Below are 19,598 nucleotides of genomic sequence, written 5' to 3'. Positions count from 1 at the left end.
GTGACTCCACCACTTCTCTGGGCAGCCTGTTCCAGTGCTTGACCACTAAACTATCTCTCAGCCCGACGCACACTAACAATGCAAAACAGTATTACATTTGGCAAACGCCTATAAGGAGTACACTTTTAGTACAGTCAGTTAAGTTCTCAAAGCTCTTGACAATTAAAATGCATTACTGTTTGCTTTTCAATCCATTTGTCACTTCACAGCTACTCTGAAGAGCTTTGAGGGCTTTCTTTGTTATGTTATTACATTAGCTAAGAAATAAACTCTTTTTCATAGATTTGCTTTCTCTGGATCTTTTAGACTTCAAAAATGCAACAACAGTAATGGATGCTTTGAGTGACAGGTATTATTTTGACTTATATTCAGGTTTCATTAATAAATTAGGCTACAAATCACATCAAGTTTACAAATTATACAATAGATCCAGTTTGATTGATTGCATTAGTGGAATTTGCACCAGAATATTCCTAGTAGTAGTGCTTTTTGCTATAAGACTATAGGAGCTACTCTTGTTTAGAACTCAGTTGAAGACCCTTTTTAAACTCGCACCAAACTTTTTAAAGTGAAGAAGCCAGAAACTTAACAGGGAGGAGAATTTAAAACTGTATAAACTATTGAGTTACTTGTGCTAGCAGTAACTATTAAAACTTGATTTTGTCTTTTGTTGTTGCTTGCACACTGCATACGACTGCCAAAGCTAGTCTTAAAAATTGCACATAAAGTTCATCAGCTGAAAAGTAGAGATAATCCATTAGAAATGATTTGCTTGTAATGCCACGAGTGATGTGTAGGAATTGATTGTCAGATGTGATGGTCCAAGTCTTGGAAGTCTGCAGGTTTTGGATGCTTGAGGTTACCGTAGTGAAGCGTAAGAATGCTATAAGATTACTGTTTGTTGCTGTTTATTTATGAGCTCTGACTGATACAGGGAGACTGGATAAGAAAGAACAGCCCATTATGTTACTCCTTCTGTGAGATACGATGCTAATGATCAAGGCAGGCTGTAGTCAACTGCATATTATTCAGCTCAAACAGATATAATACAATGCATTTAACAAATAAATTCGTAAATAAAAGTCACTGCGGTTACCTAATGCAACTTCATTGATCCTCTATTAAGTATTTATCACTAAAAATGGAATGCTTTTTTTTTTTTTTTAATAGACCCACAGAATAACTTAAATTGAAATGTGCCTCTAGCGGTCACCCCTTACTTAGAGAACATCTGATGGGATCAGGTTGCTCAGGGCTGTACCCAGTCTTGCTGTCTCATAAGAAAACCTAGTCTGGTGTTTTATAATTACCGTGGTTATAAAGCAAATCAATAAAATATCATAATATAACGAGAGCTTTCTGTGTACGAACCTGTATTTGTTGCCTCCTGCTACATAACTCAGAGGAGCTTGCCTCCACCTTTCCTGCACCCTCTGACGGGACAGCTGAGGAACAGCAAGGCCGCAACGAAGCCATCTCTTTCTGAGGCCCGGCACACGAGCTCTCAGCCTCACCCCATACTTTGGTACTCAGCTCTCTGGCCCCTCTGAGACACTTCTACCAACCCCACACCATCCGGCGGATAACCAAATGCTCGGCCAGGGTACTGAAGCACACACTCAGAAGCCCCAGTCAGGGCCGCTCCAGCCCGCCAAGCCTTCGCCCACATCTAAGATGGCCGCCGCCAGCCTTCCGCCCGGCCCGCGCCGTGCCCGGCTCTAAGATGGCGGCCGCACTCTTTCTATCCCTTCCCTGCGCACACTCACCCGGCTCCGCCGCGGCGCGCGGGCTGCTGACGTCGCTTCCTCTTGTGCAGCAGCCATTTTGTCTTTCCGTTGCTGCTGCTGCCCGAGCTTCTCCCTCCCTCCCGCCGCCGCTGGCCGCGAAACTCCAGTTCCCCCTCAGGCCCGGCTCCCGCCGCCTGTCCGTCCCCCCCCACCCCGCTACGCCCGGGGGCGGCCGGCGCCCACCGCGCCACACGCGGATCCCCGCAGCCCTCGGCACCCCTCTCCCGGGGTCCACCGCACGCGGCCGGCCCCGGGAGCGGGAGCCCGGCCCCGCAGCCCCCTCATCTCGCCATGTCCAGCGAGGAGAGCTACCTGGCCATCCTCCGCTACCTCACCAACGAGCGGGAGCCCTACGCGCCGGGCACGGAAGGCAACGCCAAGCGGAAGATCCGTAAAGCGGCCGCCTGCTACGTGGTCCGCGGCGGGACCCTCTACTACCAGCGGCGGCAGCGGGACCAGCAGCGCTTCGCCGAGCTCGAGGTGGTGCTGCAGGCCGAGCGCCGCGCCCGCCTCATCCGCGCCGCCCACCTGGCGCCCGACGGCGCGCACCGCACCCGCCTGCAGACCTGGCAGGGGCTGTCGCAGAAGTACTGGTGGCGAGGTGAGCGCGGGGGGCACCCGCAGGGACGGCGCTGCCGCGCGTAGCCGTGCTCGTCGCCGTGGGGACGCTGAGAGGCAGTGCCTGCGTGCTCCGCCGCCTCGCGGCTGGCGCTTTGGGAGCGGAAGACTTTGCCCTTCAGAGGGGGATGTGTCGTGAGAGGGCTCCTGCTTCGTGCTTCTCAAGGCTCCGTTGGCCTTAGGTCGGTCTTTAGGATGTCGGCCTCGCTGTCTTAGATGCGCCAGCAGCATCGCTGTTGAGTGTGGTTGTTGCACTCACCGTTACATTTGCCTGTTTCCTTCCAATGAGAAGCTGCACGTACAGAGCTAACCCCCAGCTGGGAGCCGAGTGATGTCACAGCAGTTAGAAACAGTGCTGCGCTAACATCAATAATTCTCAGTCGTAGCTTTCTTGCAGCTGAGCCAGCAGCTTGGGATCTGTGTTCCCTATGGAGCTGGTGTTCTACTTTCAATCTGAGGTATCCATTAAACAAATCTCTAGCTTCTCGGTTGCCCAGGGCCTGCTTTCTGTTCGTCCTGCTTCTCTCGTTTTGCTTTTTTTCAGCTGTCAGTAAGCAAATCATAGAGTGGCTTAGCTCGGAAGACACAGATCATTGAGCTGTGGGCAGGGCTATGACTTACGAGATCAGGGCCCAGTGCCCCATCCATCTGGGCTTTGAATGGTTCCAGAGATGGGGAATCCACAGTTTCGCTGGGCAACCTGTACCAGTGCCTCACTACGCTCTGAATAGATAATTTTTCCCTAACATCTGCCCTTGCAACTTTAGTTTTCTCTGTCTTGATTTGTAGGCTTCATACTCTAGCTGCAGCCCATTCTTCCAGTCCAGATCTTCTTGAGTTGAAGGTCTTTAATGTGAAAAAGGATTTGGAGTCTCCAAGTTGATAGATGCATTGTGAATGATGGTCTCCTTGCCTTTGTGTAGATTCTCGTTGTCTGCCCAATATCAAACTGTTGTGGCATCTGCTGCTATCCTAGGCACCTATCCATCCATGCATTCTTAACGGACTTCAGTTTATCTTCTGTTTGTCAGTAGCTTAATTTGTATAGTTTATCTTATTTCTCTTAGAATGGTAAAGTTCACACCTAGCTTTAAATTTGTGCATTTTATTTTTTCTCTCTGTGAAGACAGTGCTTTCCTTGCTGCGATGATCCTCTCTTGGTATTAGGGCACAGCAGCTTTCACTCATTCATCATTCCTAGGTTGATGCTGACCTACTGGGGCTGTAGCTGGGAACCAATGGGCTGGAATGTGGCCCGGGGTTGAGAATGGTATTAAAAGTGGGATCTGCAGATAGGAGACCTCATGTCCTGCCCAGGTTTTAGCTGGAATCAAGGAAACGTAAACCATGTCTGAAATGTGTTTTCATGTCTTGTGTTGCTTGAGGTCTGCATTTTGCCAGTCCTTAACAGGAATGCGTATCTAACATGGCCTATTCCACAACAGTATGAGCAGCATGAGGCTAATGCAGTGTCAGCCCAGGTTCTGGGATGTGATAGATTTTGAAGCATAAAGGAATGGGTTCTATGGGCTCTTATGCTGTCCTTGTGGAGAAAATGAGTTTGGGTTCAAAACTGTACTCTAGAATGCCTTCATGTCTCAAAGGTGACACTGAGGTTAGGAACTGTTGAGTATCCAACATTACTTGGTTACATCTCATAAAGTACTGGAGGGAAGAGCTTCTTTAAACTTCTAGATTCTAAGCAGCTGACTTAAATGTGTGTTAATTATACATACCGATGTCATTGCCTGTAATTCAGTTGATCCCAGTTTTGCAAGAGCCTTTACATAAGTTTTTAAATTCTTGTCCTCTTTAGTGAGGACAAAGGGAGACCTAATTTGCGTGGAACTAATTGCAGGATCCATTTACAGCTTTCGTTGTCTTGGGATTCTTATAATGAATATGTAAATTGAAATATTTTTCCTAGCTTAAAAATAATACAATAGTGTTATAGACAGAACTGGTATAAAGAGAAAGGATAGAGAACTGACTTAATTTTTCTTAAGTAATCATTTCATATATTTTTGCTAATCACATTTTTAATTATGTTTTTAAGGTGAATTACATGAAGATTACAAACCTAATTAACTTCTGTTAATTTTCCTTAGGTATTCTTAAGCAGGTTAAAGATTACATTAAAGAATGCAGCAAGTGCCAAGAAAAGCTAGATCGTTCTAGATCTCTGTCAGATCCTTCAGAAATGCTGGAAGAGCTCGGACTGGATGTAAAATCTCATGAAGACAGTAATGAAACAGATGATGAAGTGAGTAATGCGGCATCAATCCCAGCTGCGTCCCCAAAGCCTGTGAAGAAGAAGCCAATAGCAAAACATGAGCTTGTATTTGTAAGTACCATTGTTTACATCTGAATGTATTTAAGATGTTAGTGCATTTCTAGTTGTGTATCTATTTTCTGTTGCTATTATAATCTGGTCACGATAAGATGACATATGATTTGGCAAAAATATTCAGTGTGTGGAAGCAGGTGACTGGTGTATGTGACATGAAATTAGTGATAGTAGGTGGCCTTTGGAAAATAAAATGACTTTAATTTCTGTATGTGCTTGTGAGACTTGAGGGAAGATGAACTGCAGAAGTATAAGTGAAGCATTCCATATAAGATTCTCATGATATTTGTATCTGTTACTTAATAAATTATGTTATATTTATATGTAAAATTTTAGATGCTGGTAAGCAGGGGTTCACACGTGTAAAGGCTACTGAATCTAGAAGCAGTTTCATGTTGCAGCTTTGAAAAATGCAGTAAAGGAATTGATTGGATACGTCTTCCTATGTTTCCTGTTTGTTGTAACTGTTTCGAAGGAGGGTGAGATTTGCTGTGCCTAAAGAAAGAGGATGATAGTAAGATTATACAGTCTTGAACTACTTTTATGGTTGCAGCAAATAATTGTCTTTGTGTTTCAGTATGAATGCTTAAAGAATGTAATGTCTAAATGTAATGAAGTTCTCATAATGTTGTTTGTGGCAGGTTGACAGTAAGGGCCTTGTGAAGCAGTCATCTTCCAAACATTGTCTGTCAGTCTTAAACCAGCTGAATCAGCAGAGGCTTTCCAATCAGTTCTGTGATGTGACTCTGCTGATTGAAGGAGAGGAGTACAAAGCTCACAAATCTGTCTTGGCAGCCAACAGCGAGTACTTCCGAGAGCTCTTCATTGAGAAGGGAGCTGTCACTAGTCATGAAGCTGTAGTGGATCTGTCAGGTGAATTGTTGTGGGTTTCAAAGATAGAAATTGTTATGTATGAAGTAAGATATACAGTATTTGCTTTAGTCTCTTCTGAGTGTTCGAGACAACCAAATACTTTATCTTGCCTTTTTTTTTTTTTTCTTCTCTTAATCTCCAAGTATTTTGTATGCATTTAATGCTTCAGCGATCGCTCTGGTTTTGCATATCTGATCTCCCATATTGAATTGACAATGGAATTCCATCTCCTAATTTCTTAGAATCTTTGCTATCTTTGATCCAAAAATAAACGTTCAAAAAATAGCTTTGTAGTGATGAAGAATATTGTACAGAACTTGCATGTGTTCCATTCATTTCCTGGTGGTTTCTCAACCATCTCTGTCTTTGCATGAACAATAGACATGAATGAACATATATCATGGTCCAGAAGGTTACCCAAATATTAGATGTATGATTTATTGAACTGTGGGAAATTATACCAAATGCTTCTTTGCAAGCTTTTGTTGATCTTTTTCTTTTTCCCCCACTGGCCACTTTTTAGCCTTATTTTTCTGCAGCTTCAGTTGTTACTTAACTCTTAATTACTTTCTGAATGTAGCGTCCAGAAAGACTTGTAGCATTCAGAAATACTTAAATTAGGATTGATTTGCTTCAAAGATATTCAAACAATCATCTTAAGAATTTTATTGTGAAACAACTTCTGTTCTGCTTATTGAAAAAGTTGTCTGTCCATGAACAAAATATATAAGGAGGATGTTTTTGTTTAAGCGATGGTGATTTGGGTTTGAGTAGAGGGGCTTCGTGTGGGTATGTTTCACTCTAAATGTCAGACTTAACCATATCAAAGATGAACTGATGTATCTATCATGGGGTATTTTGGTGTAACTGGGGGGTCATCAGTGTTTGCTCTAATCTTCCGTTTTGTTCTTGGTAGGGTTTTGCAAGTCAAGTTTCCTTCCATTACTGGAATTTGCTTATACTTCAGAATTAACTTTCGACTTCTGTAGTATGGCAGAACTGGCCATGCTTGCCCGGCATCTCCTCATGTCAGAGGTTCTTGAAATCTGTGAGAATGTTCACAAACAGATGGAAGAGAAACAAATTACAGTGTACCAAAAGGGAGATATTCAAACAGTAGAATCAACACAGAATTTAACAGAGCAGACTGCAGTTGAGATGGCTCCTGTGGACAGTGTTGAGCAGCCACTGCCAGTAGAGCTGGCGGCCAGTGAAGTAACAGCAACTGTGAATGGAGCTCCTTCTTCTGTTGAGCCAGAGGAAAAAGCAAAATCCCAGCCTGGCGTCCCACCCCCAGGGCCTGTGGAGGCCTGTCCTGATGATCTTTCAAAGCCTGTGGAGCAATCTGAAGCAATTGAAAATGGTGTCAAAATGCAGATGGTAGAGAGTGTTTCAAATAGCCCTATGTCTGCCAGGCAGCCTGAGCCATCAGTTCTGGAAGCCATGGATACAGAAAGTGCATTGGAAAAGGAGACAGATGAGAATTGTAAAGTAAACGCAGAGACTGTTTCTGAAGACTCCTCAGAAATGCTCAAGGAAAAGCATGGCAGGCAAAGTGGAGAACAGAGCCTTTCGGCCTCGCCACCGGAAAGCTTGGCTTCCAGCCAGGATGACACTTACAAGAGTAAGCTTCGGCAGCGGTCTGTTAGTGAAGGTGGATACATCAGGTTGCATAAAGGAATCGAGAAGAAACTGCAGAACAGAAAGACAAATCCTAAATCTGCAATACAGCAGGTATTCTTCTGTTTCGGCCTGTTTGTGGTCGTTTGTTTCCAAATCAATTTGAAAAGACTGTTTCTCATTTCCAAGCACTGTCTGGCAAATGTTTTAAGTGTTTTTTTTTTTTTTTATTGAGAAATCAACATTACTGCAAACTGAAGTAACTTAATATGTGGCCGTTGTTGGGGGGGAGTATCAAAACTGTTTCCAGATTGGAGATTTTTAGAATGCTTGCTATTCTTAGCCTACCTTGAGTATCACCTTCATAGCTTCCTATGGTTGGACGGAAGGTGTATCTACTTCCTAAAACTCTTAATGACCTGCAGATTTATTTCTTAGGTGGCACATGTATACGTCAGTGATAGACAAATATGTAGATATATAGATCCATTACTGAAGTCAGGCCTACATCTGTTAAGACTCACATCCTAAGTAGCCAGTCGTAAATTACAATGATCCATCGCTGCTACCTTTAGATTGGGACTGGTTAATGTAATGAAAAAAGGAGTAGTGATATTAATAAACAAGCACTCAGACACAGTAAATGCTTAGTAGCTGAATATATATATTTTTTTTCTTTTAATGAAACAAGGGTCTTATTCTGTCCCGATCAGGAACCTTTTCTGCTTTTGGTGTACATGGTTATGTGACATTGATCTCAGTGAGTATTAGGGGTTTTTTATTGAGAGAGTAGCCTAGAATCATATAATGGTTTGGATTGGAAAGGACCTTTAGGATCATCTAGTTCCACCCTTCTACTATAGGCAGGGACACCTCCCACTAAACCAGGTTGCTTAAAGCCCCATCCAGCACGGCCTTGAATACTTCCAGGAAGGGGGCATCCACAACCTCACCGTGCAACTTGTTTTGGTTTTTCACCACCCTCACAGCAAAGAATTTCTTCCTGATACCTAGTCTAAATCTACCCTCTCCCAGTTTAAAACCATTTTCCCTCATCCTGTGCTACCTGCCCTTATAAAAAGTCCCTCCTCAGCTTTCCTGTAGGCCCCCCTCAGGTACTGGAAGGCTGCTGTAAGTCCCCCCCCCAGAGCCTTCACTAGCTTGAAGAGCCCCAGTTCTCCCAGCCTGTCCTCTGATCATTTCCATGGCCCTACTTTGGACATACTCCCTAACAGCTCAATGTCCTTCTTGTGCTGGGTGTCCCAGAACTGGATAGAGAACTCCAGGTGGGGTCTCACAAGAACAGAGTAGAGGGGCGTTATCACCTCCTTCAAACTCCTCTTGATGCAGCCCAGGGTACACTTGGCTTTCTGGGCTGCAAGCACACATTGCTGGCTCGTGTTGAGTCGCTCATCAACTGACACCCCCAAATCCTTCTCAGGGCTGCTTTCAAGCCATTCCCCACCCAGTCTGTATCTTTGGTTGTGATTGCCCTGACCCAGGTGCAGGACCTTCCACTTGGCCTTACTGAACTTTGCAAAGTTGGCATGGGCCCACTTCTCAAGCCTGTCCAGGTTCCTCAGGATGGCATTCCTTCCCTCTGGTGTGTCAACTGCACCACTCAGCTTGGTGTTGTATGCAAACTTGCCAAGGGTGCACTTGATCCCACTGTGCACATTGCCTACTAAGATGTTAAATCACACTGGTTCCATTACTGATTCCTGAGGTACACCACTTGTCACTGGTCTCCAATTGGACACTGAGCCATTGACTGTAACTTTGGAGTATGTCAATCCAGCCAATTCCTTATCCAGCAAATGATTCATCCATCAAATCCATTTTTCTCCAGTTTTGTTATGAGGATGTCATGTATGTCAGTGCCAAATGCTTTGCACAAGTCCAGGTAGATGATGTCGGTTGCCCTTCCTTTATCCACTGATGCGGTAAATCCATCATAAAAGGCCACCAAGTTAAGCATGACTTACCCTTGGTGAAGCCATGTTGGTTACCACCAATCACTTTGTCTTTATTTTCCATGTGCCTTAGTAGGGCCTTCAGTAGGATCTGCTCCATGATCTTGCCAGGCATGGAGGTGAGATGACTGGCCTAAAATTCCCTGAATCTTTTTTTTTTTCCCTTCTTGAAAATGGGGGTTATGTTTCCCCTTTTTCAGTCAGTGGGGACTTCACCAGACTGCCATGATCTTTCAAATATGATGGATAGTGGCTTAGCAACTTCATCTGTTGATTTCCTTAGAACCAATGGAAGGATCTCAGTAGGTCCTGTGAATTTCACAGAATCACAGAATTGTAGGGGTTGGAAGGGGCCTCCAGAGATCATCGAGTCCAACTCCCCTGCCAAAGCACCTTCAGGTTCTTTAGATGGTCTCGAACCTGATGTTCACTTACGCAAGCAGATCTTCCTTCTCCTAGTCCTTCCCTCTGCTTTCTGCAGCTTGGGTCGTATGGCTAGAGCCCTTGCTGGTGAAGACTGAGGCAAAAAAGTCTTTGAACACCTCAGTTTTCTCCATATCACCCATGACCAGGTCTCTAGTTTCCTTCTGGAGAGGGCCTGCATCTTCCCTGAGCTTCTTTTATCACTGATATATGTGATATGTAGAATTTCTCTTGTTCCTCTTTCTGCCCATGGCTAGATTTAATTCTATCTGGGCATTAGCTTTTCTAACCTGATCCCTGGACAAAGTCTTTCTAGTCCTCCCAGGTAATTCATTCCTGCTTCCACTCCCTATAGGCTTTCTTTTTGTGCTTAATTAAGTCCAGAAGCTTTTTGTTGATGCATGGAGGCCTTTTGGCATTCTTGCTTGCCTTCTTTTTTCTCAGGATGCATTGCTTCTAAGCTTGGAGGAGTTGGTCCTTAAATACTGACCAGCTTTCTCGTGCCCCTCTTCCCTCTAGGGCTTTATCCCATGTCACCCTGCCAATCACTTCCCTGAAGAGTTCAAAGTTTGCTCTCCTGAGGTCCAGAGTAGCAAGCTTGCTGCACATCATCTTTGTTGCTCTGAGGATCTTGAACTCTACCATTTCGTGGTCACTGCAGTCTAGGGCTGCCCTTGAGCTTAATGTTACTCACCAGCCCTTCCACATTGGTGAGGACAAGGTCCAGCATAGCACCTTTTCTTGTGGGTTCTTGTAGTATCACTTGGAAGTTATCAACACATTCCAGGAACCTCTTTGATGTCTGGTGCCCTGCTGTATTGTCTCTCCAACAGATACTGGGGTGGTTGAAGTCTCCCATGAGGACCATGTTTTGTGAATGTGAAGCTACTCCTATCTGTTTACAGGGGGCCTCATCCACTTTGGTCTTCCTCATTGAGTGGCCTGTAGCAGACCTCCACTACAATGTCTCTTCCCCCTGCCTTTCCTTAACCCTAACCCATAAGCTCTGTCAGCTCCTTCTCTGTCCCTAGGTGGAGTTCCATGGACTCCAGCTGGTTGTTGATGTGGAAGCACCCCCTCCCATTCTACCCTGCCAGTCTTTCATGAAGAGTTTATACTGAGCAATTCCTCCCAGTCATGGGAGACATCCCACCATATCTCAGTGATGCCAATGACATCATAGCCCTGTAGGTACACACGTGTCTGCAACTCCCTGCTTGTTCCCCACACTTCGTGTATTAGTGTACAGGCATTTGAGTTGGGCTCCTGTTGAGGCTGATGTACCAATTGCAATGCTATTCCCTTAGCATATGTGAAATGGCAGCAGTGGGTAGTAGCCTGTGGGATGTACAAGGTCTGGCAGCTTCTCTGTCCCACCCCTGATGAGTAAGCTTTGCTTTATTCATTCCACTTCACTGCATGTTACATCTTTCCAGTGTTTGTGAAGTCCTTCCATGGTAGATGTACCAGTCCCAGGCTCAGATGTGTAATTTGTTATTGTTATCCTAGCAGATGGTAGCATTAGCCTCTGTTAACAGGTTAAGAAGTTAAAGCCAAGTACTGAAACTAGGACAGTCAAAATATAACAAGTGCTATATTTGTGACTTTGGGGTTTTTTCTGTTTTTGGAGGGGCATTATCTTGAAGATAATTTCAGGAGAAGCTTTGCTTAACTTACTTGAAGATTTTAAGTTCCTGCCCTTGACAGAGGAATGTTTTAAATAATTGTTCAAATTTATTTAATTTGAGTCAAAAATGGGTTTCTGCTTTCATAATCGATTTCATAGTTTTGCATTTGTTTTGTTTTGTGCTCAACTCCCCACACGGTGCTGGATGTTTTATGAGGGTTAGCAAAGAACCATTCCTTCCTGAGGTCCCAATTTTGATACTGGGAGAATAACATGACAGAGAAATTACAGCAAAAAATACTTGTAATAATTGCAGTTGGCATGGAGATGTCAGGGATAAAGCATGAATTTTCGAAGCTCTTACTGATCATCTACCAGTACTGCCTAACAAGAAAGTTAGAACACTCTTAACTGGAAGTAACTTTGCTTAAATATTGTAAATTTATTTACAGGTTGTGACTAACTCTTCTCATTAGCTGGTAAGAATGATTGAAGCCAGTTTTTTTTTTCTGTAATTTGATGACTTCTGAAATAAATCCTGAAAGGGGATGTTGGATTTAAAGAAATAGTTGGAAACATTTGGTAGAAGTTATGATGGGAAGCATTCGTGGTTCCTCTCTGTGTGTCCCTTAGTTTGCGCTTAACCAAGCTAGGTTACTTAGTTACTTAGGGCTGAAGGATTAGTTGTCTCTGGAGTCAATTAATTATAATCAGATCACAGTAGGGAAAAATGGTCCTGTTTTAAAATCACAATAGCTGTAAACAGAAAACTACTGGATAGTGATGCCCTATAAGCGTAAACTAAGCAAGACTGGTTGATGTTACAGTGACAAAAAAAAATAAGCTTTAGTGCTGACTTTCAGAAGAAGTATGAATTGTACTGTAATAAAGTTCATTCACAGGTTATGCTTTCCTGATGTAGGTTGCCATGAAGCTGGTTCAGAGAGGGAAAAAAATGAAACAGCCCAAAAGAGAGACCACAGAAAATAATGAAGTAGAAGCTCAGCACAAATGCACTGAGTGTGGAATGGTGTTCCAGCGACGCTATGCACTCATCATGCACACACTGAAGCATGAAAGGTCTAAAGACTACAAGTGCCCAGTAAGTTCTTTGTCCGTAACCTTGCTATTAAAAGTCATTCAGTAATAACATTCATAATTATTTTTCTTGTCTCTTTCAGTATGTGCTTTTGTTTTCCTCATAGATGTTAGAGGCAGATGGAGCCTTGATCTGAATAGGTAGAATTCAGTGCAGCCACATGGACATGCTCCCATGTCACATGATGCTCTCAGGCACACTGTTGTTCGTAGTGCTGGGGTGGGTTTTCCTCCTTGCCATATCAGTACATCTGCAACTATATTCAGATTAGCTTGCAAGTTGGAGCGTTACTGGGAAGCTATCAGCACTTCTTCACTTAGCTATGAAATTCAACATTTAATTAACCAGAGATAAAATGTCTATAGGAGTCAAGCTGTAGACCTACCTGATCAGATTACTGCTCTTAAAATCCTCGCTCTAGCTTTTTTGAAATTAATTTTAAATGTTAAAGCAAAGTAAAGTTGTAATGTTTTCTTTTTCAGTTGTGTAAAAAAGAATTCCAGTATGGTGCCTCCCTGCGAGCCCATCTTGTCCGACACACGCGCAAGACTGAGGTGAATGCTGCAGCTGATGGTGTGGAAGAGACAGGCGTGTCCTCAGTGAAAGGGAGAACTAAGCGCGAGTTCATATGTGATATATGTGGGAGAACTCTGCCTAAGCTCTATTCTCTCAGGATACATATGCTCAAACACACTGGTGTAAAACCACATGCTTGCAAGGTAAAGAGAAAAATATTTTAGTATTGACTCTCTGTTCTGAAAAATAGATTAATCGTAGAATGGCTTGGGTTGAAAAGATCCACAGTGATCATCTGGTTTCAACCCCCTGCTATGTGCAGGGTCGCCAACCAGCAGCCCAGGCTGCCCAGAGCCACATCCAGCCTGGCCTTGAATGCCTCCAGGGATGGGGCATCCACAGCCTCCTTGGGCAACCTGTTCAGTGCGTCACCACCTCTGTGGGTAAAACTTCCTCCCGATATCTAACCTAAACCTCCCCTGTCTCACTTTAAGACCATTCTGCCTTGTCCTTTTGATACTTGCCCTTGTAAACAGTTGTTCCACCTCCTGTTTATACGCTCCCTTCAAGTACTGGAAGATCACAGTGAGGTCTCCCCAGAGCCTTCCCTTTTCCAAGCTAAACAATCCCAGTTCCTTCAACCTTTCCTCATAGGAGAGGTGCTCCAGCCCTCTGATCATTACAGAACGGAGAAAATACTGTTACATTCCTGATGATATTTCTTGTAGTTCAAAACTGAGAAGTAGAATTGAACTAGATATGGGATCTTGAAAATTAATGTTCTCAGTCTAGAATATGTATTCGCTTGAGCGTTCCTGTTTTTAACAGACTTGTTTTGCTACATGTGAGATATTGCAAACTTGGTCATCCTAGTTCCTAAGAAATCCATAAGTTTTTTCTGTTTGAAGATAACAGCTTTTCAAAGCAGCTGTGTTTTAAGTATTGAGTTTTATTTGTTTTTGGATCTGGATTTCTTTTCAGGTTTGTGGAAAGACCTTTACATATAAGCATGGATTAAAAATGCACTTAGCTCTTCACGAAGTACAGAAACAATTTAAGTGTGATTTGTGTGAGAAGTCCTTTGTCACAAAAAGAAGCCTTCAAGAACATGTGAGCATTCATACTGGTAAGTGAGAAGGAAGAGGAGCCTTTCACTTTGGATGGCTTTTGTGTGCTGGTGAACGCTAACATTGCTCTTCGGTGTGAAAGGTACTGTTGGAAATAATTAGTTCTTCCCTTTGGTCAACCTGTTGACTTAGAGGTAAGCAATCATCTTGCATATATCACTATAGCTGAAGGTTAATAAGCAAATACTGTATATGAGAACAAGGAGTCACGTTTAGTCTGTTGCTATGTTTTTGTTGTTTATGCCTATATTATATCTGTTCAACAGAGACAGACAAGGGGATGGAATATTTTGGAGCACTGTGTACACTTTTGGTCTGTACTTTCAGAGGACAACTTGCTAAGTTAAATTTCTTCAGAATCCATGTATGTTTTACAAGATTTTCTGTACTAATTAAACATTCATTAAGAAAGAAGATACTATCTGCTGGTCTTCTAAATTTTTTCAGTAAAAGACAGATATTTTTAGTCAGTATGAGAAATATGCTTCAGTTCTTATTCCTACTTTTAAATACCTTACATCTTATGCCATGAAAGAGGAAAACAATGTGTTATTTGTATGGTCTGCAACCTGTAGGTGTTCTCATCCCTTCAGATAAATTCCAGGAGAAGAAAATAATGCTTTCACAAAGCATTCCAGAGAGATGGAGGCTTGTCTTTGTAACATGCCTGGTTTTGTTTTTGTCAGGAGAATCCAAGTATCTTTGCACCATCTGTGGAAAATCTTTCCATAGGGCATCGGGACTCAGTAAACACATAAAGAAACACCAACCAAAGCCTGAAGTTCGTGGATATCAGTGTACCCAGTAAGTTGTTCCGTGGTGGTGTTTTTTATTAAGATTAAAAGCAGTTCCTGTTTGAAACACAGCTGTTTGTTTGCCTGCAATAGGACTTGTAAAGTGCTAAATAATAATAATTTAAAAAGAAAAATTGAAAAAAAGGCTTTTGTTAATACATATTTTGGTGAGAGAAAACGTTTTTTAACTAGTCTCGTGCAATCATGTTGTAATGTTGTTGTATACACCATACAGTACGTTGAGCAAATGTTGTATCAGTATTGATGACCCTACATTGCAATGCTAAGACCTTTACTTCTACAGGTGTGAAAAGAGTTTCTATGAAGCTAGAGATCTCCGTCAGCATATGAATAAACATTTAGATGTGAAGCCATTTCAGTGCCAGTTCTGTGGAAAATGTTACAGTTGGAAGAAAGATTGGTATTCTCATGTAAAGTCTCACTCTGTCACAGACCCTTATAGGTAAGAAGAAATGTACTTAACTGAAATATACACGAGATTATACAGTTCCACAGCCCTAAATTAGTTCAGAAGGAACTGTCTAGTCTGTGGTAAAAGTGCTAATTGTTTGTCCTTGACTGGAGCCTTGAGTTTTTGGGAATGGATGGATGATTTCAAATCAGCTGGTCAAACTGGTAATTTGCTGGCACAACCCTGGGGCTAATACATAAGAAGTCATAAGAGGATAAATGTGTTTAGTTTAGAAATGCTTTGTATGTGATCTTGCTGCTCTGGAGCGGGAAGTGGAAGCTTTGTGGCTGTGAATAGGAGAAAATATGGCTTTCACATTTTTAATTATGGAATTACCTGTCATAGGAAGCAGCATTCCCATTAAACTTTACCTACATTAATTAAAGTTCAGTTTTTGTTCAAGCAACTTAAGAGAAGCATAGGATAATGGCTCTGACAGATCTCCTATTTAACACGTTCTAGGTGTAATGTGTGTGGTAAAGAATTTTATGAGAAGGCTTTGTACAGAAGACATGTGAAGAAAGCCACGCATGGGAAAAAAGGAAGAGCAAAACAAAACCTGGAACGAGTCTGTGAGCATTGTGGAAGAAAATTCACACAGCTCCGGGAGTATAGGAGACACATGAACAATCATCAAGGTATGTGGAAAGCAGGCAGTCAGCACATTCCCCAGCCCCTAAAAATGTTTCAAAGAGATTATCTTGGGTTTTCACTGAATCTGTCTGTCCTGTGATGCAGGAGACACAGAAATTCTTATAGATTGGCCAGTTAGTTTTATGCTTGTCCTAATTAGTTAACTTGCTTGCAGTGATTCCCAGAAGTGGCTGTTGGGATCTTTCTAAAACTATGGTAGCATGGGGACAGAACTAATTTGTCTTTCTGAAGCTTTAATGGAAAAGGAATCCTTTATTTCTTTTAGAAATGATAAAAAGCAGTGTATCTGGCAAAGGTTTGTATGTAGTAGTTCGGAATGGCACGCAGTTAACAAAACATTTCTAAGTCGAGAGAACTGTTGGCTTGAATTTAGAAAAGGAATCACTGGAAATTGGTCACCTTCCTGATTTATTACAAGATTATAAAAACTTCACATCCCATGCAGTATTTCAATGTATGCAGAGTGAGGGAGGAAGAAAAAAGCTGTAGATGGCCTTAGAAGCCATCTTAAGAAGCCATCTTAAATCTTAATGTCTGGTCCTTGCATTATACTGCATTACCGAAGGGGTAAGCGAGATCCTGTTCTTGTACAGAAAAAGTTGTGCTTCTCAGATTTCTGTCATTTCTCACTGTTTTACAAAGGCTGAGACAGCTTTGCTTTGCTTTTGAGAGCAGGTGTGAAGCCATTTGAATGCCTCACTTGCGGAGTCGCGTGGGCTGATGCACGCTCCCTGAAGCGCCACGTGAGGACGCACACTGGAGAACGACCGTATGTCTGCCCGGTTTGCAACGAAGCTTACATCGATGCCCGGACGCTAAGAAAGCATATGACCAAGTTTCACAGGGACTACGTGCCCTGTAAAATAATGCTGGAAAAAGATACTCTTCAGTTTCATAACCAGGGAACGCAGGTGGAGCACGCCATCAGCATTTTAGCAGCAGACATGCAGGAACAAGAAACTGAGATTAGTGTTGGTGGTGAGGAGATCGAAACTGTGGTGGTGACTGGAGACACGCTTGAAGCAATCGAAGCAGTTGCAACTACTGAGCAATGCTCGTCAGTCTCTACTCTTTCTGACCAAAGCATCATGCAGGTGGTAAATTATGTACTTGCACAGCAGCAAGGACAGAAAATGGCTGAAGTTACTCAGGCCATGGAAACTGTAGAAGTAGAAGTAGCCCATGTTACGGAGACAGAGTGAGTAGAGCCTGTAAGAGAGAGCGAGGGGGCCAAAGTCTTACCATGTGGGGCAGCCAGGCTTTAGCTGGGTATTCAAGACTTACGGTGACACCTGTTCTCAAACAGTTAATCCCCTATACTGAATTTCTTGGCTATGAAATATTGCACTGTGTGCTACAGAGAAAAAGTTTAAATGCTTCAGTTTAGGCCAATACTTTGAAGGCAGAGATGTCTGTACTGGTCTTTTTTTTTAAAAAAAAAAAGTTGGACTGATAATATTTCCTGGGTAAGTATCGTGCTGTAAATTTAAACACATGTACAAAGAAGCTGCACTAAAACCTAGAAACATACAGTAATTGATAACTTGTGTTTAATGTGCATTTCATCAAGTTTGTCAGCAAATTGCCAGAGTTGGGTTCCCTCTCTTGCCCGAAACAAGGCAATGATGAAATGCTTCAGCTGTGCTTTGTGTGTGACTTAAAGAAAATCTGAGGCTTTTGTCTTTTGGCAGTTGTGACATCTGCAATCAGTGAATCCCAGTTTTGCAGGAGTTATTTATATTCCAAGTCAGTGGGCAGCAGGTCCAAGGTTCCAAAAAAACTAATGGGCACGACTGCTCTGATGTCTGAGGGTGTGGTACTCTGAGATGAGGAAAACAAATTCACTGGAAGACAGCTCATTTCAGAGATATTACTCTACGGTAAACTGCCTTTCATCTTTTAAGTGAGGAGCTTACACCTCATCCTCTATTATGTTTAGGTGAATAATGTTGAGATGTGTAAAGGAACTGTTATTCTGTGTATCCAAAGCGGGTAACTCAGTGACAGATATATTTCTGCATTAAATTTGATACAGAAAGTTGTAAGTGAAAGGGATGTAATGGGCATATTTTTGTACAGAAGGAGTCCTGCTACTTATGATCTGATTTGGTCTCTTGCTGATGGGAGGAGCTCTGACAATTCCCAAATGGGGGACACAGCAGTATCAGGGTAGAGAATTACGAGTATCTCAGTATCATGTAATAAATTGGTCTTAAATGTCTTCTGGAGACTGGTGATTTTATTGCTGCTGCTGTAACAAATGCTAGGGCAAGCTAATTTCCTAGTGTTATACTATGTGGATTGAAAAATTCTTACTAGGTTTTCGTACTAGAAAGCTTGACTCACAGCAATGCTTGGCCCCTAGTTGAAATGTCTGTGATTTAGTACTATGTACTGTATGCATCTCAAGGTGTGGGTTCTTTCATTTTTTAAGTTCTTTTTAAACAACAAATGTGTCTGATTGGAGATGATGGGATGTATTTGAACAGTCAGAACTGTGTTCTTTAAATTAGTCCCTCTAGCATTGTCAAATGCTTTCCAATTTTGGCAGCAGCAGCAGCGTACCCATGGAAGCCTGGAACACTGTCGAGTGCAATTGGTAAATGAAGTTAGATGTGTGTATCTCTGTATCCATGAAAAAGATCCATTGAGGAGCATTGCAGAATCCATGATAAAGTAACCACTTCATTTGAAAGAGTATTTTTACCTCATCACATTTAACTATGAGCATCTGCTTATGAAGCTACAGCACACTGTTCTTTTTCTATTTTACAAGCATGCAGATGAGCAGTGTTGACCTTTTTTTTTCTTAAGTTAATCTAAGTTCCTGCCTTGGATTTGTGTTAATCTGTGGATGACCATTTCAGAGGTGAAGGTCATCCTGCAGAGAAGTAATGTCATTGTTTATATATCCTGCAGCCTTTAGAAGTATGGGGTTTTTTCTTTTTCTGGCTGCCCAATTGAGTAAAAGTAAGAGGAATACTTTGGGGAAAAAGTACTGCTCGCTATAACGCTTCAATTTTTGTATGGTAAAGGAATCTTGAGATAGCCATCCTGCTATAAATTATAAAGACATAGGTAAATTAACAGTTCTTACTGCCATTATGATGAGAAAAGAATAGACTGCTAGGTAATCTGTAAAACTTACTCCAGTGTTTGTATCTGACAAATAATTATGTATTAAGTGATGAAATGTCAAGGAAATACAGCTGTAAATAACGCTAGAACATTATTTGTATATTTAGTGTGTTACCTTACAAAGAATATTATTGGCACCTCAGTTTAATCTTTTAATCTTTGGTGCATTAATTTATTTGCCCAGCATATGGTAAAAACAGAAATTTCGGAGCCTGCTTTAACTGATGTGATGGCCTGCCATTAAAAAAAAACAACAAAAAAACAGATGAAAAACCACCTGAGAAGTTGTTTCATAAGGGAAACTCAGCCAGGAATATCAAAGCTGAACATTGGGACATCCCTTTCCTGACGTACTGTGCCTTGCCTTTTCAGAATGGCATGAAGTTAGCAGGGGCTGTCGATGCCTGTTTTGCTGTTCCTGTGTTTGTACAGTTGCCTTATGTTTTTCTTTAGATTTCTTAAGCTCTTAATTTAAGATTCTCCCACAGCCTATTTGAAGACTGCTAATAATGCAGTTGATATTATTTAAG

The 19,598-nt window shown here is 42.2% G+C and overlaps 2 protein-coding genes across 3 annotated transcripts in view; both read left to right on the top strand.

The window, feature by feature from the left end:
* The window catches only part of RPL24 (ribosomal protein L24), a 304,494-nt gene that overhangs the window by 6,003 nt on the left and 278,893 nt on the right, over positions 1-19,598 (top strand). The gene's annotated exons all lie outside the window — the stretch shown is intronic.
* Positions 1,812-18,000, top strand: ZBTB11 (zinc finger and BTB domain containing 11). 2 transcript variants are annotated; one of them, XM_052664937.1, is made up of 11 exons: positions 1,812-2,388; positions 4,514-4,749; positions 5,394-5,625; positions 6,542-7,359; positions 12,191-12,370; positions 12,850-13,086; positions 13,865-14,009; positions 14,697-14,814; positions 15,109-15,267; positions 15,739-15,914; positions 16,606-18,000. In XM_052664937.1, exons 1-11 carry the CDS (start codon positions 2,079-2,081, stop codon positions 17,130-17,132), a joined length of 3,138 nt encoding a protein of 1,045 aa, XP_052520897.1. In that variant the 5' UTR covers positions 1,812-2,078; the 3' UTR covers positions 17,133-18,000. The 2 variants fall into 2 exon arrangements, with proteins under 2 accessions (XP_052520897.1, XP_052520903.1); XM_052664943.1 differs by lacking the exon at positions 1,812-2,388 and adding an exon at positions 4,291-4,309.

Source organism: Tympanuchus pallidicinctus, unplaced genomic scaffold (genome assembly GCF_026119805.1).
Source record: "Tympanuchus pallidicinctus isolate F22 unplaced genomic scaffold, pur_lepc_1.0 scaffold10, whole genome shotgun sequence".
In the NCBI taxonomy this organism is placed as follows: Eukaryota; Metazoa; Chordata; class Aves; order Galliformes; family Phasianidae; genus Tympanuchus; species Tympanuchus pallidicinctus.
Note: the sequence above shows the minus strand (reverse complement) of the source record. Positions and strands in the feature narration are given on the sequence as shown.